The sequence below is a fragment of the Pseudochaenichthys georgianus genome, chromosome 4 (assembly GCF_902827115.2).
Source record: "Pseudochaenichthys georgianus chromosome 4, fPseGeo1.2, whole genome shotgun sequence".
NCBI classification, from domain to species: domain Eukaryota; kingdom Metazoa; phylum Chordata; class Actinopteri; order Perciformes; family Channichthyidae; genus Pseudochaenichthys; species Pseudochaenichthys georgianus.
In genome coordinates this window covers 37,287,485-37,313,612 of record NC_047506.1, presented here as the reverse complement: position 1 = coordinate 37,313,612, position 26,128 = coordinate 37,287,485, and the positions used below count along the sequence as shown (strand labels likewise).

Here is a 26,128-nt window from a genome sequence, read left to right as displayed (position 1 = left end):
AAATGTTTTTCTTATGTCCATCTTCAAAAACTCTGAGTCCGACTGACAGTTTATTTTAAACATTGTCACAGCTCACAGGATAGATACCTGTCAGCCAATGAGACAGATGTTTATTTCCATTCAACTCTCTGGTTGGTCTGGTGTCTTGCCTCTGTTGCATTCGGGAAATTACACGCTGCCGTCCTCTCTAGTGTCATGATGAGGTTCAGGTAAAGCACGGTTAATGCATTATATTATTGACTCAATAATATAATACATGACTTTGAGAGTAGGAAATCTAGGCATATTAAGAAAACAAAAACAATTAATTAATTAAAAAAAAAGTTGTCTTCCCCCTTATGCACCATGACTCCAAATAAAAAGTTGATTTGCAATGGAAACATAAGGAACCATCAATCGAACCTAACTAGCTGACAGGTTTCTCTTTCATGAAAAACACAAGCTTTGAAGACTTTAAACACGATATTACGCAGAAGTTGTAATCAAATGAAACCACTCAGGTTCACAGGTTGATAATAATAATAATAATAATATATTTAATTTCTATAGCGCTTTTCTTGAACCCAAAGACGCTTTACATTTGGGAGGGAGGGTCGACAAACAAAACAAAAACAAAGCCAAAAAGAAACAAAACACAACAGAAAAGCAGTCAGGAGGAAGTTGGTTGAGGGGGGGGGGGGGCTTATGGATACAGAGTTGAAGAGGTGGGTTTTGAGTCGGGACTGGAACCGGGTGAGAGACTCAGACTCACGGAGGTCTTGGGGGAGGGAGTTCCAGAGCTTCGGGGCTGCCACAGAGAAGGCTCTGTCCCCGAAGCTCCGGAGTTTGGCCTTGGGGATGGAAAGCAAACATAAGTAACAATAAGTGATAAGTGACAAGAACAGCAGCCAGCAGAGTTATGTTTTATAATTTAATCTATTTCAACATCATCATCATCAGATCTGCATATAATAATATAAAAATTAGATTTTTGTTAAAGACTGCATCCACAGCGCTGTATAATGACAGCTGCGGGTAACGAGGTTGCCTGGCAGCCAGATGGCCACCTCGACCTCTGATCATTGATGACATGATATCCTGCGGTGACCGGCCAGTGTCCATCATCACCATCATCACTGGGCCTTTACTGTGTATATCCATCGTTGGCACAGCTGGTTAGGTGCTTTCAGTCCAGAGATGTGTTCTGCTATCACACTGTCTTCCTACATTCAGAGTTCTTGTGGAGGCTGAAGCTGGTTATGTCTGTGTGATCACAAGGCCCCTCTTCCTCTGGATGAGTTTGGAACAGATGCAAACTGCATATTTACTACAACTATAACCAGAATAGAAATCACCATAACGTGGCATCGAACTGGTTCCGGAGCTCCATGAAAATAAGTCTTGGTCCATCTTGCCTTGGTTTCAGTGTTGTAGATAAAAACATGTGGTTAAGACTGGTCCTGTGGGAAGGCTATGGGGTATATTTGGTTGTAGTGTTTCACAAAGTGGACCTCCAGGCCCTCGCTGATGTAGTCCGGCAGGTCAGAGAAGTCCTTCTTGTTCTCTTCTGGCAGGATGATGCAGGTCACTCCAGCACGACGGGCCTAAAGGGAATATGCAAAATCCAGGTCAAACTATTGAGAAATACTAATTCAAAAATGTAAATTATATCTTTAACCTGAGAGAAGTGGGGTTGAAAGCTTTTTATGACAGGTTGTCAATTCATCCAAAATCTTAGCCTACAGAAACATCTGTGATTGGCTCAGCTGTTTCAGGGCGTTGAGATGATTGATGTGATTGGCTGGGTGTGTCTTGTACTTACCGCAATAGTTTTTTCTTTGATGCCTCCTACTGGAAGTATTTTGCCAGTTAGTGACACTTCACCTGTCATGGCTACGTTCTGACGCACCGGCCGGTTGGTTGCCAGGGACAACAGTGCTGTGACGATGGTGCAGCCGGCGCTTGGTCCGTCCTTAGGAGTGGCTCCCTGGAAATAAGTAACAAGTGTTGTTGTCAAACAGATAAGATGAAGCATTGCTGCCAGCTACTGTGGATTTGTAATACCATCACAGGATTTTCAAATCAGGTCAATCTGAATAATCTTCCGCCCAACGAAACTCCTATCAAATTGTATTTCTACAACACTGGGTCCAGAAAACATCTTAAGCCAAGTAAGATCCATCTCATGCAAAGACTGCTCTCTACTGACCTTGCTCGCCTATAAGTAATGATAGCACGGATGCACCGTTATGAGTGAATGAAACTATCAATAAATATTCTAAATTGGAAGAAAAACAAAAACAAATATTAGACATTCGACTATGAAAATGAAACCCATAATACTAAGATGTTTTGTCATAGTCTCCCTGTATGCTGACGACCTAGGCCTCTTTTTGTCTAACCCCGAGCAATCAATAACACACACCAACTCCCGCTTTTAAACTCTGTTGCAGACCTCTCAGGCTACACGTTTGATTTGCAGCTGATTCACTGCTGACAGTAAGAAATATAAAGGCTTTAAAACAATTGCTTGGTATGTCCTTAATCTGAAGATTGTGTGACTTCCACACTATGTACAAGGCAGCAGAAAGAGTGATTTTGGCCATGGCTAATGAAACGTTGGTGTCTACATGGAGATAAGCCCCGCCTCCTCCCTTGCGCTAGTTTGAGAGACGCCAGTAAACACAAATCAAACTTGCGTGATGAAATGCTGCACAAATAAAATGTATTTACCTGCTACTTGTCGCTAGTAATGTATCAGTAAGAATGTGGAAAGAAAACTAAGAACATATAGTGCAGTAGCAGTTCTCCATGGTTACCTCAGGGACATGCAGGTGCAGGTGGGAATTGACCAGGAAGTTATTTTCTGGTTCCTGGTTCATCAGGAAGGCTCTGGCAAAGGTTGTAGCGATCTTTGCACTTTCCTTCATGACTTCGCCCAGCTGACCTGTAGAGGAACAACAGCACTTTAAAGATGCTCTGTTCAGCTGAACATAACAAACCCCCCCCTGTACAATGACTCACCGGTCAGCTCCAGAGAGCCCTCTCCTTTAGGGTCAGAAGGGCGCCGTAGAGAGGTCTCGATGAACAACGTCGTCCCCCCTACAAAAGAAAAGGCAGACCTTCAGCATGTTGTACCTTTTATTGGCATTGGTTTGATGTGTGAATGTGTGTGTCTCTCACCCATAGAAGTCCAGGCCAGCCCCATAACCACTCCAGGTGGCGTGACGTCATACATTCGATCCACTGTGAAAATGGGTTTACCCACGTAGAGCTGCAGGTTGTCAGGGGTAACGGTCACCATGGTTTGTTCACCGCTCACAATGGAGAACGCCACCTTACGGAACACCTAAGAAACGGACGGAAAAGGTAAAAAAAAAAACACTGGAGGATGTGCCATTGAATAAGCAATTAACTTAAACTTAAAAACAACTCTGCATTAGAAAATAGAGTACCATCAGTGTTCACTAAAATAATGTATTGTTAAGGTTTTCACAGTGTCAGCATCAGGGACCGGGTCAACACAGCACCTTCTCAAGCGCTGCACCCGACCTCTATTTTCTTAGTGCTACACCGTTTTAGCAACTGTTGGATTCATATTTCACCTTTTGAGAAAAGCGCCGGTGACGTCACACGGGAAATATGAGAAGCTTGGTGTTGACTGTGTCTTTTAAATAGAAGCCGTCATAACAAAGACCGGAAGGCCGGTATGTGGAGCAGATCAGCCGGGGGGGGGGCACTGAGGGGTTGCTGCCGGTGAGTGTTTTTTACTTTCATCTTCGTTCGCAGATCATGATCCTATAACAAAACGCTGGGAGATGCCCAGCACCCTGCCAAGGCGCTCTGTGGACACGGCCGTAAGATGTGTGTGTTCACAGAGAGGACAGGCATGCCTATCATAGTGTGTAGCACGAGTTAGCACAATATAAATACATTGGGGTGAAAATTGAACACAAGCGGTCAAAACAGTATAAAAACTACTGTGAAAATTAAGTAGGGCCTCCCTGATAAGGGTGGGGACTTTTTTTCAGTCTGGGGTCCCGAGCGAACTTTGGGCATCACATTCTGATTGATAAATGTTGATGAGGTCTGTGATCGTATTCTGGCTCTGAAAACAGCTCGAGCAGAAGAAGCATCTTACCTTTTCTATTTGTTTCTGCAGGTTCCTGACTCCAGACTCCCGGCAGTACTGCCTGATCAGCAGACTGAGGGCGTCGGGGGAGATGGAAACCTTTCCCTCAGTCAGACCACACTGAGAGCGCAGCTGAGGGACCAGGTATTGCTGGATACACAGACAAAAAGTGATGTAGTACATTTTCTACAAACTACTTCTTACCAAATCTATGAGAAAACACCACCACCGTCATGACAATGCTATAACACTGACCAACAGCACCAGGCAAAATAGCATGAAATGAGGAACTATGAATATATATCCGTTGGTGTTACCTCAGCAATAGCCAGTTTCTCCTGGGCCACATATCCAGACACATTGATCATCTCCATCCTGTCTCTGAGGGGCTCTGGGATGGTGTCAATCACATTGGCCGTGCAGATAAACAGAATCTTGAATGGAGCAGACGAGAGAGGCAGGCTTACACAACGTTGACCCTTTCACTTTGCTCTGAGGAAACCTCCACAGGAGCTTCACTGCGCACTACGGAGCAGTGACTTGGGACATGTACACAAGAGGACACGCTTTTACCTTTGACAGATCTACAGGAACATCCAGGTAGTGGTCCAGGAAGTTGGCGTTCTGTTCGGGGTCCAGCAGCTCCAGCAGGGCAGAGGATGGATCGCCCTGGTAACCGCGCCCCATCTTGTCCACCTGGTAAGGGATATGTTGGGAACCAAGTTAGTGTTGCTAGGGATTCAAGGGAGTCATTTGTCAATGTTGTTCTATTTTGACATGCAAAACGCTCAATATCGATAAACTTGACATAAACAAGGTCCTGTGGTGAGGATGCAGTGTTTCAGGGCTCTGCAAACAGTCATTGACTCCCGCTCCCGTGCTGCTGAGAGCTAGATAACTGACATGTTATACTGACCTCGTCTATGAGCACCAGAGGGTTCTCGGTCTTGGTTTTCTTAAGGCACTGGATAATCTTCCCTGGCATCGCACCGACATACGTTCTCCTGCAGACACACCCACATCACATGTAAGATAAAGCATGCCCCCATATTTCATTTTCAAGGGACTCACATCATACTGTGAACTGTATGTGGATGATACATATTGGATGTAATTATTCTTGCACAATATGATGTTAAATCCACCAGTAAGGCAAGCAGTAACAGCTGTTGATGAAACATTTACTGAATAAGCAGCACATTAACTCGCAGTAAGCTTGCTGTCCCCTTTTATCAACAACCAATATGTTTCACGCAGCCATACCAAACTCATTATGCTAATACTGTGGCTAATTTGCAAGCAACCAGCTTCTGGTCCTGTCATCTCTTAACCACAGCTTTAGCAGAGAGGAGGAATTTAAATAATTTATTTCGTAGCCTGTACATGCTCGTTTATAAAAAGACACAGCCTGCTCTTTATTAGTTAACATATTAGAAATACATATATTTTCAAATGATGTTATTTCAAAATAGGTTACATGTTACTTTATTATAGCGGAGGTGTAGTCTTTCTTAAAATGTAAAAGAGGACAGATAATGCTCATTTTCAGGTTTATATTTGCATTGTGTGTCTCTACTGGGACGTGTCTCCATGCTTTAATGTTCAAAAAGCTCTTTATTGTTCTCATACTGCCTGTGCTGCAGCACCTCTCGTCACCCTCTAGAGCCCAGTCTGCTCTGATTGGTTAGCTGACTGGCTCTGTGCAGAACATTTACATGCACATAAACCTATATACTACAGAAAAGAGAAAACCCCTTAAAGCATGATGGGGCCTCTTTAACATTTTGCCTTTTCTTAGTGCATCTGTAGTTGGAACTCATCACATCCAGTTATTTCTAGTCCTTATCCAAATGCTCCCCCATTGAATGACCCAATCCTGCCCAGAGAGGGAGCCATGCGTGTGACACTGACAGTGTAAGCCATCATTAGGACGTTCCGTAATAATAAAAGCAGTTTAGCGTTCCACACCTGTGTCCTTTGATCTCGGCCACATCAGTCATGCCTCCCACGCTGAACCTGTAGTACTGCCTGTTGAGGGCTCTGGCTATGGAGCGGGCGATGGAGGTCTTTCCTACACCCGGGGGCCCGTAGAAGCACAGGATCTTCCCCTGGGTGGAGCCCCGCAGCTGGCTCACTGCGATGAACTCCTGCAGAGAGAGAGGAGGGCATGCTCATCTGCATCAGAAAAAGCTCTGATGTGTGGATATGTTAACGTCTTTTGGATGCTATGTGTTTGTGTGTTGCTAACCAAAATGCGCTTCTTGACATCATCCATCCCATAATGGTCTTCCTCCAGAACGTCTTTGGCTGTTGCCAGGGATAGGTTCTCTTCACTGTAGGTCCCCCAGGGCATGCTGGTCAGCCAGTCCAGGTAGTTACGGGTTACACTGAAACACAAAGCAGTTGTTGAGGTTGGTTTGTTTATCCTCATTGGTCGTTTATATTGACAGAGCTACAGCGGCATACTAATGATGAAGCTAAGCTACGTACATTTCAACATTAAAGCTTCCCTGTGGAATCTTTTTTGCAATAATGACCCGTTTACATGCATCCAAGTTCTGTCTACTGTGCGTGTTTCTCTCTCAAACACACCCTATGTACCCTGGCTGCACGATTAAAAAAAAAAAAGTATTTACCTGAAATTATTTATTGATTTATTTACCTGAAATTGCAATATAATACTTCTCTTTTTCATAGAATAAGTTATTATGGTGTGATTTTTTTTAAATAGGATCTGTACCGAACATCAAAGGATACAGTTGGTAGGCAGGAATACCTCTGCAACTCCACAAAACTTTATGAAAATTGTATTTTAATTAGGGCTGTCAATTTAACGCGTTAATAATAACAAAAAAATAACGCCACTAATTATTTTAACGCGATTAACGCATGTGTATTTTTTTTCCTCGGCCGCCCCGTAGTTTCAGAGCGCATCGAGTTTAAAATACCATCTACAAGCTGATGCTGCTGACAGCCCCGCTCCTGCCGCCCGCTTGTGGCAGACCACACTTCCACGCTCACCGGCAGGCACCGACTGGCCATCGGGAGGACCGGGAGGGTGTGTGCAGGGTTCATACACTTTTTCACCAATGATTTTCAATGACTTTTCCATGACTTCTCAATGACCTTTACCTCATTTTCCATGACCAAAAAAAAATGACCACTGAAAATAGTTTATTTTAACATGGAACAGGAAAATAAGGTCTGCATATGAAACATGTAGTGCCTATCTAAAAACAAATCCAATAGTAGGCTTACTAGCTTCTACACGCTGAAGCAACTGTAGTCAGGGATGCAAACTCATCAGGTATGAAAAAGGTGACAAGGACCCGAGCCCCCCGACCCCACGGAATATCAGCTTTAAAATAACAGGATGTTAGCAGTCAGAACAACTAAAGCAGCAGTTAATAATAACAGAAACGCCCAAGAGTCACATCTAATAGAAATATATAATAGCATTTATTTTAATTGTGTAGCAGTCAGTTTATAATTTTGGCAGCACTGTTGAGCATGTATTGTCATGCCTGTGCAAGGCTTAGTCTTTCTATCTTTATGGCATCTGGTGTAAAGTAACAAAGTTCATAAACTCAAGTACTATACTTGGGTACAATTTTTAGATACTTGTACTTTATTTAAGTATTTCAATGTTTTGCTACTTTGTTCTTCTACTCCAATACAGTTCAGAGGTACATGGTGTTCTTCTACTCCTCTACAGTTCAGAGGTACATGGTGTACTTCTACTCCTCTACAGTTCAGAGGTACATGGTGTACTTCTACTCCAATATAGTTCAGAGGTACATGGTGTACTTCTACTCCAATATAGTTCAGAGGTACATGGTGTACTTCTACTCCAATACAGTTCAGAGGTACATGGTGTACTTCTACTCCTCTACAGTTCAGAGGTACATGGTGTACTTCTACTCCTCTACAGTTCAGAGGTACATGGTGTACTTCGACTCCACTACAGTTCAGAGGTACATGGTGTACTTCTACTGCACTACAGTTCAGAGGTACATGGTGTACTTCTACTCCAATACAGTTCAGAGGTACATGGTGTACTTCTACTCCAATACAGTTCAGAGGTACATGGTATACTTCTACTCCAATACAGTTCAGAGGTACATGGTATACTTCTACTCTAATACAGTTCAGAGGTACATTGTGTACTTCTACTCCTCTACAGTTCAGAGGTACATCTACTCCTCTACAGTTCAGAGGTACATGGTGTACTTCTACTTCACTACAGTTCAGAGGTACATGGTGTACTTCTACTGCACTACAGTTCAGAGGTACATGGTGTACTTCTACTCCACTACATGTATTTAATACCAGCTACCCTGCAGTATACAAAGTCATTCAAACTAGCTGCACCTTCACCAGCTTTGAGAACACTTTGATCAATCATTATAAAACACATCATATATATTATTCTGAAATGGACCAATCTGCACAATGACTACTTTTACTGTCACTACTTTCACTATATTTTGATGATAATACTTTTCTACTTTTACTTGAGGAACATTTTGAATGTAGGACTTTTACTGTGATAGAGTATTCCTACACTCTGGTACTTCTACTTTTATTAAGTACAAGATTTGAGTACTTCTACTAAAGTACAAGATCTGAGTACTTCTACTTTTACTCTAGCACAATATCTATAATTATACCACCTCCGTTTATAGTCTATGAAAAAAACTATTAGAAAACGAAGGCTAAAGCTAACGTTAGCAGATAGTGACAATGTATGCTCGCTAGCAGAAAAACGTTTCAGTTCACATCACGCTCTGCCGCTCTGATCTAACAGCTGTTCACCAGCGGCTCAGTCTGTGCCACAGTGACTCCGCACAGTTAACGAACGCACCGTAGATAATGTAGCTGACCCTCATCCCGGAGCAGCAGAGTTCAGCCGACAGGCAGGAAGACTCGAGCACACAGCTCGCGCTTCATATATTAAAAAATAACACCATGCGCGTCATGATGGCACATAACAGCTCGCGACCGCAGATTATTTCGACGATTAGATTAAATGTAAATTATATTTGACGCAACTTTAGTTACATTTCCATGACTTTTCCAAAACTTTGGGAAAAATATTGTTTTCCATAACTTTTCCAGGGCCTGGAATTTGCATTTTGAATTTCCATGACTTTTCCAGGTTTTCAATGACCGTACGAACCCTGGTATGTGTGGCCCGAGCGAGCGAGAGAGAGACCTTACGTGCATTGTTGTTGTTAGCATCTGGTGCTAGCTAGCTGCGCAAACGGATATAAGGAGCTGTTTAAATGAAAACAGAGGAGCGACATTTCGCCACAACTGCGCCGAGCTCTTGACTTGATGCAGGAAGCAGACAGTGGGAACATGATTGCAGCGTCCAGGCAGCTCCCGTTCGAGCATATGCCTTGAGTTGCTCATAGCTCCAACGATCCAACACGCACGCACGCATGCATGCATGCATGCAATGTTGATGAATTGTGCAACCACTAGCAAACCTGCTGAGAAAAGTGACTTCCTCAAAACATTATGAAAAAATAAAGCATTTCAAATCTTCCTTGCCAGTCAAAATTGAATGTAGGATTTATCACATGTAATCATGTCAACACCTGGAATAGGGTGAACCCATTTGTAACAATTAGAATATAACAATACAAAAACAAACAAGAACTTACGAATATAAACGACACTTTAAGTTTACCTAGAGAGGTAGTCATGAAGTATCCAGATGGAAGTCAACCAAATGACAGAATTATTCAAAGACTGTCTTACACTGATTGGACAAGAAATACACAACACCCACTTGAACTCTGAGGAGTGGTTGTCCAGCAGCCCCAGTTTGTTGAGCTCTTCGTTGATGACGTCCATGATGTGCTGTGGGACCGTCCTCTCTTTGAGCCTCTCTCTGAACTTCTCCTCGATGGCTTCTTTGTCCTCCTTCTCCAGACCCAGCTCCTGCTCACACACACACACAGATTACACACATGAAGCTGCAGGTCTGAGGAACACAGTGACGGACAGACGGACGCTCTTCTCTACCTTCTTGATGATCTTGAGCTGCTCCTGCAGCAGGTACTTCCTGTGGGTCTGTTTGATCTTGTCCTCCACCTGTGAGCAGAGCAGGGACACACATTAAGGAGTGAGGGGGGTGCAGCAGAGCGGTGTATGAAGCCTCCATGTTCAGTGACGAGCCCCTACCTCTCGGCCCAGCCGCTGCTGCAGTTTGCTCAGCTCGTACTCCTTCTTCAGCAGAGACAGAGCCTTGTACAGGCGCTTGGGGATCTGCAGAGACACACAGCAGCTTTCACAGCATGTACACTTGACACATCAAGAAGGTATTATATTAGATTCAACTTCATTATCATTGCACTGGGACAACTAACTGCAGTTCTAACCAGAAGTGCAAAAGAAGCAGCAAAGTGCAGTTTAATTTATAGGTATAATTAAAGTATTTATATTTGACAGATACAAAATATCCAAAGTATATACAGTTTCAATAGGTCACAAACACTATTAACACAACTATAAATATTGAATACACTATAGAGATGTATACAGTATAATGCAAAAAGTATTACATTTTATTTTAGAAATTCTACTTTTTTTCACACATCCTCGTATTTATCCTATGTTTATAGTTTATCTAGTAGCAGTAGGTTAGTCTGCTACAGTGAGACTAACTTATTCTGTGTATATTTATATTGTGTATTTGTATTATGTGTACTCTATAGATATATGTGTATATAAACTTTATGTATACTGTTTGTTTGTTTATTTATATTTTCTTTACTTAGTTTTTACTTACATTTCATTTCATTGTACAAACTTATAATATATCCATTTAGCTGTATCTACAGAGTGTGTGTGTGTGTGTGTGTGTGTGTGTGTGTGTGTGTGTGTGTGTGTGTGTGTGTGTGTGTGTGTGTGTGTGTGTGTGTGTGTGTGTGTGTGTGTGTGTGTGTGTGTGTGTGTGTGTGTGTGTGTGTGTGTGTGTGTGTGTGTGTAGATATAAAACATGTAAATAGAAAAGCTGCAGTTCTTTATCAGAAGACCAGAAGTGTATTGGCAATTATCCCACTTAAAACTGTCTCAATAACTCAAACTGAGCCATGTGTATTTTTGTTCAATTGTGGAATGGGCTAAATGCTGCCCCTAGTGGCCGATGGGCTCAACGAAAAACTGGGCAGCAATAATCCATTTGTGATTATGCACATCTAAATAGATTGTTTCCGTTTAGGATAGAGTTGTGGAAGTGTAACTGGCTGGTTTTGCAGCTTCATTGTATATGCTCACATGCACATACTCACATTGGTCTCCTCCAGGACGTCCTGCAGCTCCTGGGACTCGGCTCCTGTCAGAGCTGCTCCCATGTCACTGAGGTAGATGGGATTATCCACCACTCTCTGCCCAGCCTGCATCATCTGGAGCACCGACTCTCTGACACACACACACACACACACACACACACACACACACACACACACACACACACACACACACACACACACACACACACACACACACACACACACACACACACACACACACACACACACACACACACACACACACACACACACACACACACACACACACACACACACACACACACACACACACACACACACACACACACACACACACACACACACACACACACACACACACACACACACACACACACACACACACACACTATATTTTAGCATCATCACCTTTGGATTCCTTCCTGCTGATCTGAGACTTAATCAAATACTCACATTACATTCTCACATAGAAAGGCAAATTAAAAGTTACATCGAAATTGCCTTAAGAACATTAAAGGCTAAGTGCGAAATCTGCGAATAGCAAACTAAAGAATGTTAATTTAAAAAAGCGAGGTCAGTGTGTAAATGCATTACTACAATGATGTTGCCGTACTGTGCATACAATTCTCCACCTGCTCCATTTTATTGAATTGTTTTTGTATTCATATTTTTCTTTCTATGTAAAAATAGGAACAGGCTAAAGTGTTACTATGTTCGTATAAATCTAAATAATCACAACCAAAATGAAAATGTATGACAGATTGTGACAGATAGTGCAGTAAGGAGTCAGGACGGACCTGTAGAGTGGGTTCAGAGCGATGATGTCCCTGATGGTCTTCACTATCTCTGCGGTCAGCGCCTGCACAACACACACATCATACACACACACACATCAGATTAGTTTCTTCCTCTTTCCATTTCCCTCCTGTTGGTTCCCTGGAATGTGAGTTCTGTACCTTGACTTCCTCTGTGACGGTGAACTGTTCGTGTTGAATGTTGTCCACCTCCACCATCAGGATGTCAGAGGAGGACAGAGGCTGGAGCTCTGGAGTCACGTCTGCTTCTGAAATCTGACAAAAAACAACAACCGAGCTGAAATCACAACCTCATATGAACTACAATTCATCATCATTGAACTACAGCTAACGTCTAATGATAAGTAAGTAAACACTACAGTTATTTAGGTGACTTTCCCCATTGGATAAAGCACTCTCATTGCCCTTTCGTGGCTTCTCTAGAACAGTTTCTGAAAAATGTGGATATGTCTGAACGGAGAGAAAGAGCGACCTTTTTATTTGTTTGTAATTCTTTACTTGACTTCTTTGCTTTAAGTGCTGATTTGATAAGACACTTCACCCCAAATTGTTCCTGTGGGTACTGCCCACAGTATTAAGTGTAAGTCGCTTTGGGTAATGTAATTGCATTTATATATTTCATTCAAAGGTGTTATTGTCTTAATTAATTAACTTATGTTTTTAAATATTGCAACATATTTTTTGCCCTCACAAAGGGACTTATATACACAGATGAAAATGATATAGACAATAATACAAAAAGAAAATATAGGGAATCCCTTTCCCATGCCACCCGTCCCCCCCCTTCCCACCCATCTTGCCATTTCACAGAAAATCCTACCTGATGTTTGTTAGCAATCGTCTGAGTTCATCTATCTATTATATATGTTATAGCATAACAATGTATCCACATAACATCTCATCTGTTTAAACTGAATTGAGATTAACTCCTAATAATCTACACTTGCACCAAGGTGTGCGTATATGTACAATCATCATTTACATGAATGATATTACCCGACCAGCAGCTCTTTGAATAGCCTCTAATGTTTCCCCCTTAGCCTTATTGGCAGAAGTGATTGACAGCTCTGAGATTAGTAGGTCATGGAAGGATGATATCCATTGCTTAATAAATAAAGTATGTGGGGGTTTCCATCGTATTACAATTCTTTTTTTGGCTGCTGTTAGACCAGCGAAAAGCACCCTTTTCTGATGTTTCTGTAGATCAAGAGAAGAATCATCGTTCAACAATACAATACTTGGGAGACCGGGTATGTGAACTCCAATAATCTCAGATACAATGTCAATAACTTGTTTCCAGAACGTTCTTACTGCAGTACATTCATAAACCATCTGTACATATGGGGCTTGGAATCATCCTTAATTGACAGCATTTTCTGGTTGGCAGGTAATATCTGTGTATCATTTTATACTGTATCAATTGGTGATTGTGGTTACGCGATGTTAAGGAGATATTATTCTATATTCTCTTCCAATCAATAGTATGCGTGTCATTTTTTAGATCTGCGTTCCATACTGCGGAGATGCCAATATATCCGGTTCATTTATCTTGCAGCTTTTTATATATATATATATATGAAGTAGTGCCGATCACACTGTCAATATGACCTTAACTAATTGATGTGTTGGCAGAGGTTGATTCCAAGGAACTCCATATGTGCGCATGGCAGTACGTAGTTGCAAATAGAAAAAGAAAGAAGAGCCAGGCACATTATACGTGTCTTTCAATTCTTGGAAGGACATCAAGTTGTTGTCGTTGGTTATGTCAGAAAGATAATCCTCGGGTTTGCCATTGTGGGAGTTGGATTGCTTTTTTTCAATCCAGTTTTTCAAGGCTCGAAGCGTGAAGGAATAATAATAGAGCTCGAGATTGGGAACATTAAGGCCTCCACTGTTTGTGTCATGTTGTAGAACTTTGTATCTGATTCTTGGGTATTGGTTTTTCCAAATATATTTTGAAATCCTATTCTGAAGTTTGTCCCAAAAACGTCTGGTGGAGATAAAAGCAACATACTAGCTAAGAAATTGACTCTTGGTAGAACATTCATCTTTATGATTGAAATGCGTCCTGCAAAAGAAATTGTTATATTAATCCACTTTTTTAGGTCATCTTTAATTGTTGTATACATTCTTTTGTAGTTCTTTGCTACTATTGTGTCTAATGAGGCATATATATCAATTCCCAAATACTTAAAGTGTTGGACAATCTGCAATTCTGTATTTAGGTTTAGTTCAACCATGGCACTATTGAGGGGTAAAAGACATGATTTATTCAAATGGGTCTTGTAACCAGATATTGGGTAAAGATATTTAACAGCTTAGGAAGCGTAGTTGGTACCTCGTCCAAGTACAGTAGTAGATCATCCGCATATAACGAAATGTTGTGCTCTGTCTCTTTTACAACTATCTGTTTTACTTCTTTGGATAGTCTTATTTTCTGTGCAAGCGGTTCTAGAGAAATTGCAAACAGAAGCGCTGGAGACTGTGGCTAAGTGGATAGTGTGCTGGACTTCGAATCAGGGGGAAAGTTCAAATCCCACTGCAGTCAGCATGTCGTTGTGTCCCTGAGACACTTCACCCAAATTGCTCCTGTGGGGATTGCCCACAGTACTGAATGTACGCAAGTCGCTTTGGATAAAAGCGTCTAACAAGTGACATGTATTACATGTAATGTAATGTAAAAGCGCAGCGACAGGGCAGCCTTGCCGTGTGCCAAGTAGAATTGGAAATCTAGGTGACCACTGATTGCCTGTCAGAACCATAGCACTTGGATTATTATATAGGATCTTCAACATAATCATACATTTTTCCCCAAAACCCATTATTTGCATTGTATGCCACAAAAATGGCCATTCTAGCCTATCGGAAGCTTTTTCAGCATCAACTGATAATACGGCGCAAGGCGATGTTATGTCTGCTGCTAAATGAATAACATGATCTCCTGATATTATCTGATGAGAATCGGTTTTTCATAGAGCATGTTTGGTCATAATGAACTAATGTTGGAAGGACTTTCTCCAATCGTCGAGCTATTACTTTGGCCTAAAGTTTGATTTCTGAATTTATAAGTGATATTGGTCTAAAACTTGTGCATACATGTGGGTCTTTCACACAGTTATAAAGGATTTCAGATTTCAAGTTGTACATACAGTATGTGAGTGGTGAGTTCAGGAGTCTCCAGTCTTATTGCCTTTGTGATAAAAAAAATGATCCCAGAGTCTGGTGGTCTTTGTGCGGAGGCTAGCCGAACAGCACTCAAAGCTTAAATCAATGTTTGCTGAAGAAATACACTCATGGCCACACAGCTCAAATCAGGCTATTTTGACCATGGACGATGGAGGTCAAAGATGGAGAACGTGTTGTTGTTGTTGTTGTTGTTGTTGTTACATACTGACAGCATGTGTAAAGGCTTCAGATGTCACAAACCTTTTCCTGGACCTGCTCCGCTGCAGGGGCCGCCGGGTCCTTGCGGTTCTGTTTGGATCTGCGTCTGGGTGTTGTTTTGGGTTGGGACTCTGTCTCAGACTCGGACAACACAGGGGCCGCCTCCACCTCCTCAGGCTCCACCTCCAGCTGTTTAGTGATCCGGATCCTGACAAAGGATAACATGTAAAGAGCAGAGGTCCACACAAGGTACGGGAACTGTTTGCCATGTAAGAAAAAGTCTATACATTTTCTATCCAACCAATGACTACGCCCGTTTCTAACCTGCGGTGTCCCATGACGATCATCCTCAGCTTGTCCCCCAGGTCCTGCATCTCATGGATCTGGACAAAGGTGCCTGTAGAGTAGATGGAATCCAGAGACTCCACCACATCTGACTCATCACTGCAGGAGACACAGACGTGTTGTTAGCCCATTTCACAGGTCACTGCACTCATTGATTAGTCTTCATGACACACTGCCCATTAAAGTAGATCCAAGCAGATACAAATGATGGATGAGATATATTTAGAAATTATCTGCAGACCTAAGATAAGATGAAAACAAGTCCTCCAGGAAGGAATCTGCTTGTATGGTGCATACATCGACACAGTAAGAGAAATTAAATTATAAGAAAATAACCAAAAATAAATATACTAAAAAATAACTACTGTAAAAAATGACAAATAAAAGACAACCAATTATATTTTCTGTTCTTAGTTTTTTGCATATCTAGATTTTGTGTAAATATTTCTCTATATTTTTTAATGTTTTTTTTATAAAAGTGATATTTTATTCTTACAATTAAATGTATATTACTGTGTCTATGTATGAACCACACATACACCAAAGCAAGTATGTGTATGTGTGAACCTGGCTGGCAATAAACCTGTTTTTAAAGATGATTCTGACTCTAATGAAGCCCCTCTAATGTCACAGAAATGTACTCTCTTTCAAAAACAGTCTGACTGTTAACCCCTCCCACATTACTATGCGTTACATCATGTGAGCCATTCCTCTTACAAAATATAACCTGGCAAATTATACAGTATCATTTTGCAGATTTATGTTCAATAATACTTATTTTGAAAGTGCACGACTCTTTCACTTTAATTTCTGATTTATTGCACATATTTAATTAGTCATATTCTTGCAGTACTTATTTTTTGAAATTTGTTTATATATATGTAGTTATTGTAAACATTTATTTTATATTTGTAAATGTAAAAATAGTTTATATACTTCTTCTATATTTGCTCCTTTTTAAAACCTAATTCATCTTATTGTGTTTACATGTGCACCAAAGCAAATGTGTAAATAAACCTGATTCTCACTTCCTGAAGCTGATTCAAAATAAAAGTCTCCTATTGGCAAATCGATCCAAAGCTTTTATTGTGAAGTTGCAACAAAAATAAATGTTGAGCATACAGACAAGCGATCTAGGGTTACGTATTGTAACCCAGCTTCTATGAGTATAGGCGCAGCCCTCTAAGGCTATCGCTATTGGGTAAACCCCACTGCACGTGTGCAGCACTGACAGACTTATTCCACGCCCACCTATGACGTGGGCCCCACCTCCAGGCTCACTTCCGTATAAATAGGAAGTAGGCCCTACAATCCGCTCCCACAGCTTTTCTTCAGCTATTCGCGGCACCAGTGGGGCCCGAACCTTAGAGGGCTGCGCCTATACTCATAGAAGCTGGGTTACAATACGTAACCCTAGTACTATTTCGTATAAGGCTTCGCCCTCTAAGGCTATCGCTATTGGGTTAAGGGCGAAGCAGGATGTAGTCTACGCCCCACTGGTTCCGTCCGTTACCAGAAGCACAAAACACACCTACTCAGTTAATAACCCATGTCCATTTCGCCGTGCGTAAATGGAGCATCACGTTCCCAGGGAATATAGCATTAAAAAATGAATATTTCCCCATCAAGGAACGAAGGTAGGCTTACTCGGGCTACCTGTCGTTTAAAAAGTAGAGTTTTTTAAGTCTTACTTGTTAAAAACGATCAAGAGAGGGGAACAACGGCCGCGTTCTACATGCCGACAGGCAGGAGAGAGGCCTGCAATTTGGAAAAACCCCGATATTCCTCAATCTGGAAGGCTATTCAGTACTGAGTGTGTCAGAGAGGAATGGGAGACATCCCTCAAATAAAAACGAATAAACGAACAGGGTGAAGACCAAGATGCAGCAGTGCAAATGTCTTCCACTGTCATTCCTCCGTGCAATGCCGTAGAAGTAGATATTCTCCTGGTGCTGTGCGCTTTAATGTTTTCCGGGGGATCCAACACAGAGGAAACATACGCCTGTGACACCGCCTCACCCAGCCAGTGTGACAGGCGCTGTGCAGACAGAGGCTGCCCTAATGAGCGCTCTCTGTAATGCACAAACAGACGCTGGGATTTGCGTAACGCAGCCGTGCGTGTAACATAGCATGCCAGCGCGCGCACGGGACAGAGGAGATGAGATGTGGCTTCCTCCTCTGATGTGTGAGGAGGAGGAAAGAAGCCATCCAAGGTTATCACTCTCGATCTGAACGAGTTTGTGATCACCTTCGGCATAAACGCCGGGTTCGGGCGTAACACAGCTGAGCTGCCATCTCCTTGGATCTGGAGACATGACGGAGCCACAGAGAGAGCAGACAAATCACTCACCCTGTTAGCTGACGTCAGAGCCAGGAGCAGAGCTACCTTGGCTGACAGAAACTTCAGGGGAACCTGATCTAATGGTTCAAAAGGAGCTTTACTTAGTGCGTGCAGCACTACAGCCAAATCCCATTGAGGCGCTAAAGCGCGTGATACCGGTCTGAGTCTCTGTACTCCTCGCAGGAAACGTTTTGTCAGCGGGTGACTAAACACCGTGCTGACCCCAAACCCTACATGGCATGACGAGATGACAGCCGCATACGTTTTTATCGTGCTATGGGCCAATTTCCTGTCCAGCAACAGCTGGAGAAATGACAGCACGAGAGGCAGGGGACACGCCACGGGGTCCACGCCTTTTCCTACACACCACCGTTGGAACGCCGTCCATTTGGTTGTGTATAACGCCCTGGTGGACGCGGCTCTAGACCCTGAATAGTCCTCACAACATCTTGAGAGAGGCCGAGCCCCTCTAAGTGTTCCCGTTCAGGGGCCATGCCCACAAACGTTGGCCTAACACTGGGTGCCCGCTGATTGCTCCCTCCACCTGGGAGAGAGCATCCCTCCGCTACGGAATTTCCCACGGTCTCCCTGACAGCATCCGCTGCATGCAGGGAAACCAGGACGCTCCCGTGCGTTCCGGGGCTATTAAGACCGCTATCAGTCGCTCCTCCTGCACTCGGTCGAGGAACCGAGGGATCAGAGGGACTGGTGGGAAAGCGTACAGTAACACCCTGGGCCAAGGTCTGTGTGCGAACGGGAGAACCAGCGAGCACACTGCGCGTTCCCGCGAACAGATCCACCTCTGCTGTCCCGAACCTGCTCCACACTTGGGAGACCAGCTCGGGGTGGAGGCTCCAGTCCCCTTGTCGAGAACCTCCTCTGGACATGAGGTCTGCCCCTCTGTTCAGCTCGCCGGGAATATACACTGCTCTGATCGAGAGCATGTGTGTGCGCGCCCAGCACAACAGCCGCCTGGCTGTGTCCAGCAGCTGCGCTGATCGTACACCTCCCTGACGATTTATGTAGGCTGCCGCCGTCTTGTTGTCTGTCCGAATCAATACATGATGATTCCACAGCAACGGGGCAAAGTGCTGAATTACTCTCCATACGGCGAGTAATTCCAGCGCATTTATATGAAGGGACATGTGCGGCGGCCACTGCCCCCCCACTGCCTGCGACATGCATGTTCCCCCCCACCCTGAGAGCGATGCGTCTGTAAACACCGAGGTGTGTGACGTCACTCTGCCGAGGGGAACCTCCACTGACAGGATGTGGGGATTTTTCCAGTAGGTCAGATCTAACCCTACGGATAGCGGAATGCACACCCTGCGTCTCCTCTGACGCACGGGGTCGATGCGCAGGCGAATAAACCACCTCTGAAGTCTCCGCATGTAAAGGAGACCCAGGGGGGTCACCACGTGACCAGCTGACATCATGCCCAACAGCTGCATCACGGAAAGGGCTGTCACCACCCTGCCGGGTGTGACGCGCTTGAGGAGAGCTGTCAGATTCTCCACTCTCCGCTGTGAGAGTCGTGCTCTCATGCGGGCTGAGTTGAATTCCATTCCCAGATACATGATGATCTGGGAGGGAAGAGGACAGCTCTTCTCCCAATTGATTATGAAACCCAGGCTTGACAGGTGAGATACGAGTTGTACCGTCTGTAAAGCAGCTTCCTCTCTGGAGCGAGCCAGCAACAGCAGGTCGTCCAGATAAAATAACACTCTCATCCCTCCTCTGCGTAGCGGCTCCAGCGCCGTCTCCACACACTTTGAAAAAATGCGTGGAGCCAGGGAATATCCGAACGGCAGTCGATTGAACTGGTACGCTATTCCCTGGAAAAAACGCAGGAATTTCCTATGTTTTGGGATGATGGTTATGTGGAAGTAAGCATCCTTCAGGTCTATAGAGGTGCACCAATCTCCCTGGTGAACACACTCCATTACCTGTTTGATTGTCAGCATGTGAAACGGTCTTTTCCGTATCACTCTGTTGAATGCTGACAGATCTAGGATGAGTCTCATCCCCCGGTCTTCTTCGGGATAAGAAAATAACGGGAGTAAAACCCCCGATTTTCTTCCCCCTGAGGAACCCTGGAAATCGCACTTTTTACCAGGAGTTCCTGCAGCTCCGTCTGGAGCGCCAGGCACTGTTCTTGGGATGACAGAAGTGTTTCCTGAATCCCATTGAACTGCAAATTGCAGAGAGTACCCTCTGCTGATCAGCCTGCTCATCCATCCGTCCATTAAACATAGCCGCCTCCACTCTGAGCATCGCTCTGAGAGCGGGCGTACTTGTTTTTGTTGTGCTGTGGTAGTCATGGTGACTAGCCATGCCAGAGCCCTTGCCGCCGTTGCTCGTGACGCAACCCAAGGGGGGCCCCACCCTGAAGGGCTGTGAAGGGGTCTCCACACGCTGCATCACACCCCGACTCTCATCCTGTCTCTGTTTATGAGAAGGCTCATAAACAGGACCCTGAGGCGGGTTTATGCTCCAACTCGTGGAGGTGTGTGCAGTGTTTTTCACCTCGTGCGTAATAGCCGCGCTAGGCTTAATACGACTGTGTGTAGGCACAACTGAGACAGAGGAAAAATCGTGCTGCTTGTTACCCGAAAGGATAGAAGCGGCCGATTTAAATGTCAAGCCCTGCTGTCTTATAACCGACTGGTTAAATACAGCGAGCCTAGCTGTTTGCTAACCGTTCGATTAGAAACAGCTGGCTCCACCAGCGAGTCCCTCTGTCTATTAACCGACCGGTTAACAGCAGATGGATTATGCAACAAGTCCCGCTGCTTTTTAATCAATAGATTAATAGCAACCGGCCTGACTAGTGTGGGGGATACGTGAGACACAGGTGCTACAGACACACTGTTGAGATTTGAATCATTTTTATTGACCAATCTCTCTTCCCACATAACCCCCCCCAAAGAGTCATCTTCTGTTCTGCTTCCTCGGAGGTTCTCTCGGAGGAGCAGACCAGGAGCGGGGGTTCTTCCTTCCCCTCCGACTCACCGCCTGCAGATCCTGTCTCTGCGGCGGAGGAGCGGAGCGCCTGCAGCTGCCGAAGGGCGGTGCTGACGCCGTTGCTGCTCTCGCTGCCCGCTCTGCCCCCGTTGAGACTGTAGCGGGGGCTGCGGATGCTGTCGTTGCTGACGCTGCTGTCGCTGCGGACGTTTGTCCTGTAGCCAGCTAGCATGACACCTTATGTCGTCTGCTTGCTCTGAAGCAGACTTCATACCTTCCACCATGGCATGGAACTGTGGTCCAAATAGTCCGTCCGGACTAATTGGAGCCTCCAGAAGATCTTTTCCTGCACCCTCCGGTATATTCCCCTGCTGTAGCCAGGGATACCGGTGGACCTGTGTCGCCCATGCCGCAATCCGCGCCTGCGAGACTGCGACTGCTGCGCACAGGGTGAGTGCAGTACTGGCCGCCTTGCCTATCTCCTCAGCCTCCCCTGAGGACATAGTTTTAGACTGCTCTGACATTTCCACCATGGACTTTGTCAGCAACGCTATGTTATTTGCCGCCGCTGACGCCTGGAAAGCACACTGGTGCATCCGGTCCGTCTGTTTGGCGACAAACCTGTCTTTGGTGGCAGCCAGCATGGGTTGCCGTCCGGAAACCGAGCTGGCCTGCCTAGCCCCAAAGAATGCCGTGAGGTTCGGCTCTAGTGGAGGCACGGTCGGGAAACCCACGTCCGTGAGTCCCTCCACTCTCGTGAGAGGCACGTATGTCCCTATCGGAGACCTCATGGCTCCAGGGTCCGCTGCCGCCCCCTCCTGGTACTTCCTTATGGCCGGGAAGCGTGGCCAGACCGGGTCCCTCCTGACCCTGTGTACCCGGGAGAACACCCCGGACATATCATCCGGCGGCGAGCTCTCCCGAGCTAGGGGAACGGGGAGATTTCTCCAGGCGGCCGCCTTGGATATGATCTCTGGCAGTTCCAGGAGAATCCCGCCAATCGACGGCAATGCCGTGTTGGCGGAGATAGGGATCACGGATCATACACCGGACCTACACCGGTTTCCCTATCTGTCTCCTCCGTCCGGAGGGGAGAGATAATGGGGGAATCCCCCGTTGATCCCTGTATAGAGGGGACGTAGTCGTCCGACTCGTGCCCTCCACTCTGATCCAGAAAATCAATGGCTTTGTCCCCGGAGTAGTCCTCCCGGACGTGCCAATCGTCCTCGGCAGCTGCAGCAGCGAGAGCGTCCGCTCTCTGCTGTCTGAGGGCCAGCGGGAGACGGGCACAATGCGAGCATGATACCCTGGGAATGAGAGCAGCGTTCGCATGCTCTATTCCCAGGCAGGACTCACACTGTGAGTGCCTGTCAAAGCTCATGATGTAGCCCGACCCGCACACGAGGCAATCCCTGACGCAACCTTGACTTTCCTGTCCAGTCTCCATGTTAGAAAAACAAAGCTTTTTAGGAGGAATCTTTGTTTTTCAGAGGTAGCTCTCAAAAGAACCGTTTTTGCCTGTCAATGCTTCTGCAACGGAGTGCTGAAGAAAAGTAGGAGCGGATTGTAGGGCCTACTTCCTATTTATACGGAAGTGAGCCCGGAGGTGGGGCCCACGTCGTAGGTGGGCGTGGAATAAGTCTGTCAGTGCTGCACACGTGCAGTGGGGTTTACCCAATAGCGATAGCCTTAGAGGGCGAAGCCTTATACGAAATAGAACCAATTAACACTGAAGTTTCACACAAAAAAGTGCTCAAGCTCCGACCATCAGTGATCACAGCAGCCATGTTTCCACTTGCCTATCATCTTTCTTCAGGAAGACTCCGGCATACGGCTGGGCCAGACGAACCTTCCTCCTCAGCAGCTCCATCAGCTCTTTGTTCTTCACCTGAAAGCAACAAACACGCACTGCGACTCAGCACTGAAGACACACACCTAGGAGCTTTGGTCTTCTGCTGAAATATCTGATGTACCCAACATGTTTGGTCATAATAGTCTCCATCCACAATACATTTTCTGTCTTACACATCTAATCAACATATTTTCCATATTTAAAGAAGCTGTTTGTCAGAGATGCACTCCTTTCTAAAATGTGAAACGTTCAATGAAACAACTAACATGTATTTAACTCTGTAATCCCAGGTTTCAAAAACGTAATGACATCTCAAAATTTAAAATACTAGTAGGAGAAGAAGAGGAATATTGCTACCCTTTCAACATGCCACATCCTGAGGGACAGACACACACTTTGACATGAGAGACGAGTTATGCGTCTGCCTTCACAACATGAGGGAATCTATCTGAAATGCTCAATTTACATGTCTTTTGTTTGATTTTTTGTTATGTATTATGTGAATATGTGTTATATCCTGCAATATAATGATTTATGTTAAGGGGAATATTTTAAGGGTATTTTCCAAATGAACATGTAAAGATGCTATTGTCGTTGTCATATTTGTAAAATGCATTGGCAAATGGCAATAATGTCATTATGGTCATACCAATAAAGCTATTTAAATTGTAATTTTAGAGAGACAGATACATATGAGAGAGACAGATAAAGAGAGACATATAGACTATGTAGAGAGAAAGTCAGATATAATATGAAAGAGACACATAGAGCCATTAAGATTTTGTAGGTCTCCCTTGAAAAAGAGATCTATGATCTCAATGGGACCAATCTGGTTAAATAAAGGTTTGAAATGAAATGAAATGAAAGATAAAGTAAGAGAGAGATGATGAGTTTTCCTCCACAGATTACATGTTGTTGTGTGGTTGCATCATCCCGTGTCCTTGAACGCAGCACAGTCCCTCACCTCTATGATCTTGATGAAGCGGGGGAACACCGGGTTCCTGCTCACAGCGATCAGCGGGACATTCGGAAATACCTCCGGGACCATCATGGGGGTGAGAGCCGTCATCTGTGGTCCATTATACGGTACTCCCCCTTCTCCCCCGGACTCCTCTCCCCCAGAGCCGGTACTGTCCCCTCCGTCCCCGGAGAACCCCGCACCGCCGGCCCGGTTCCCGTACATCCTGTCCTGGACCCAGTAAGGTGGAGAGTTCGCTGAGAGTAGCTCGGTCCGTCCATGGAGAACAGCACCGACCCGCATCCAGCGGTGAGGTCTGACGGTCAGCCTGCAGCCAGCTGTCATCGCGGTGCTGAGCGGAGAGCTGGAGGAGAACCGGGGGGGCTGGAGCCGGCTCGGTGCGGGTGTGTCGGTCCACAGGGTCCGACTGATGCCGCTGCTGCTGCCGGGACATTTTAATTTCATTAAACTAGCCCAGTTTCTGTGGAGCTGTCCAGCAGCGCCGAGCATCTTCATGCAGGTCGCCATGTTGATCTGGAGCTTTCTAGCGCACGTGACATACCTTCTTCCGGCAGCGTTTGATGACGTCGGTTCACAAATGTTTTTATGCAACGACTGCTAGAGAATGTTTTGAAGGTTAATTGAAAAGTTTGAGGTTAGCCAGATAAATGGTTTACCAATAGCGCAGGGTGGCACATTTGTTATGTTATTCTATACCTTTATTCATACTACTCAAAATCAAATTACATGGAAATCAGCCAGTTATTCCCCCTGCACATCCGAACCCCCATACAAGTAGGACAAATAGAACAATAAACATTATTCATATATTTAAAGCCTACAAAATAAATGTCCTGTTTGAGCATTTCAAAAAATATGTTAATATACTATGACAGGCAGATGTTTTTGTCTCTCATCTCTAAAAAACTGAACTTTTCATTTTGAGCTATCTCTATTATTTGAGAACTTGTTTTAGTAGCAGTCGTGTATATTTTATGTACTGTTCTAATCATTTGAATAAAAACAAAACAGTATTCACTGTGTAGTTAAAACAACCTATTTTCATGCCCTTGGTGGTGTTACTAACTTGGTAATGAGAGGTCAGTTAATACACATGGGCTAACTTTACCTTGTGCAAGGTCCCATGTCATGGCCATTTCTACTGATCATAATTCCATTGTTGACTTGAATAGATGTATACTGTGCAATGTTCCAAACTCACATTGGTTTCTCATACAGCATCTCTGTATAGTCTGTGTATTCACTCTCTGTCCTAAACGCCTTGTTGGAGCTCCTGCCCCCCCCCCCCCCCTCCCTATGAACCCAGTGGCCGTCTGTGAGACAGTGAGACACAGCGAAACCCAGCCCGAACACACACACACACACACACACACACACACACACACACACACACACACACACACACACACACACACACACACACACACACACACACACACACACACACACACACACACACACACACACACACACACACACACACACACACACACACACACACACACACACACAGCCTGGCTGGGAGTTTGAGTGTGTGCTCACACACCGACTCACAGCCTCGCCGCGTCCCGCCGTCCCAGGGAGGAGAAATCGACGGAGCTGCAGCTGAGAAAAGATTGAGTGTGTGTGTTTGAGGAAGCCCGTGGATTGGTCCATTTGGACTTAACCTAACGGCTCCACGGATTGGTCCATTTGGGTATGGGCACGTCACTGTACCCAGGAAGAAAACAATGGAAAAAGAGAAATCTCCAACGAGGCGTTCTGGGACAGCATAGACAGGTCTTTTCTGTGTTAGAGTTTTACTCGCTACAGGGTGTACTTTGAGGGTTTGTGGCTCTGCAGACCGTTTACATGCAGAACAAGCTTCATAACACACAAGGGGACGGGTAATAACCGGAAAAGCATGACATGGGACCTTTAAGTTGCTGACACCCTCTTGCTGGTTCCTATTTAACTGGGGGAAATGTAGACGGGTCGATAAAATCCCTTTAACCACCTAAACTGTGTTTCCGATATGTTGAAAATATGTCTGAAAC

General features: G+C 44.7%; 1 protein-coding gene across 1 annotated transcript; it reads right to left on the bottom strand.

The window, feature by feature from the left end:
• Window positions 1-888: 888 nt before the first annotated feature.
• lonp1 (lon peptidase 1, mitochondrial) lies at window positions 889-25,037 on the bottom strand. Its single transcript, XM_034081410.2, has 21 exons — window positions 24,078-25,037; window positions 23,061-23,149; window positions 15,936-16,055; window positions 15,654-15,819; window positions 12,369-12,482; window positions 12,210-12,271; window positions 11,413-11,542; window positions 10,304-10,387; window positions 10,145-10,213; window positions 9,909-10,060; window positions 6,360-6,498; window positions 6,080-6,258; window positions 5,028-5,115; window positions 4,685-4,807; window positions 4,429-4,545; window positions 4,121-4,261; window positions 3,163-3,328; window positions 3,004-3,081; window positions 2,799-2,926; window positions 1,802-1,966; window positions 889-1,583 (listed from the first exon to the last, which is right to left on the bottom strand). Exons 1-21 carry the CDS (start codon window positions 24,597-24,599, stop codon window positions 1,428-1,430), a joined length of 2,988 nt encoding a protein of 995 aa, XP_033937301.1. The 5' UTR covers window positions 24,600-25,037; the 3' UTR covers window positions 889-1,427.
• Between the last annotated feature and the right edge of the window lie 1,091 nt (window positions 25,038-26,128).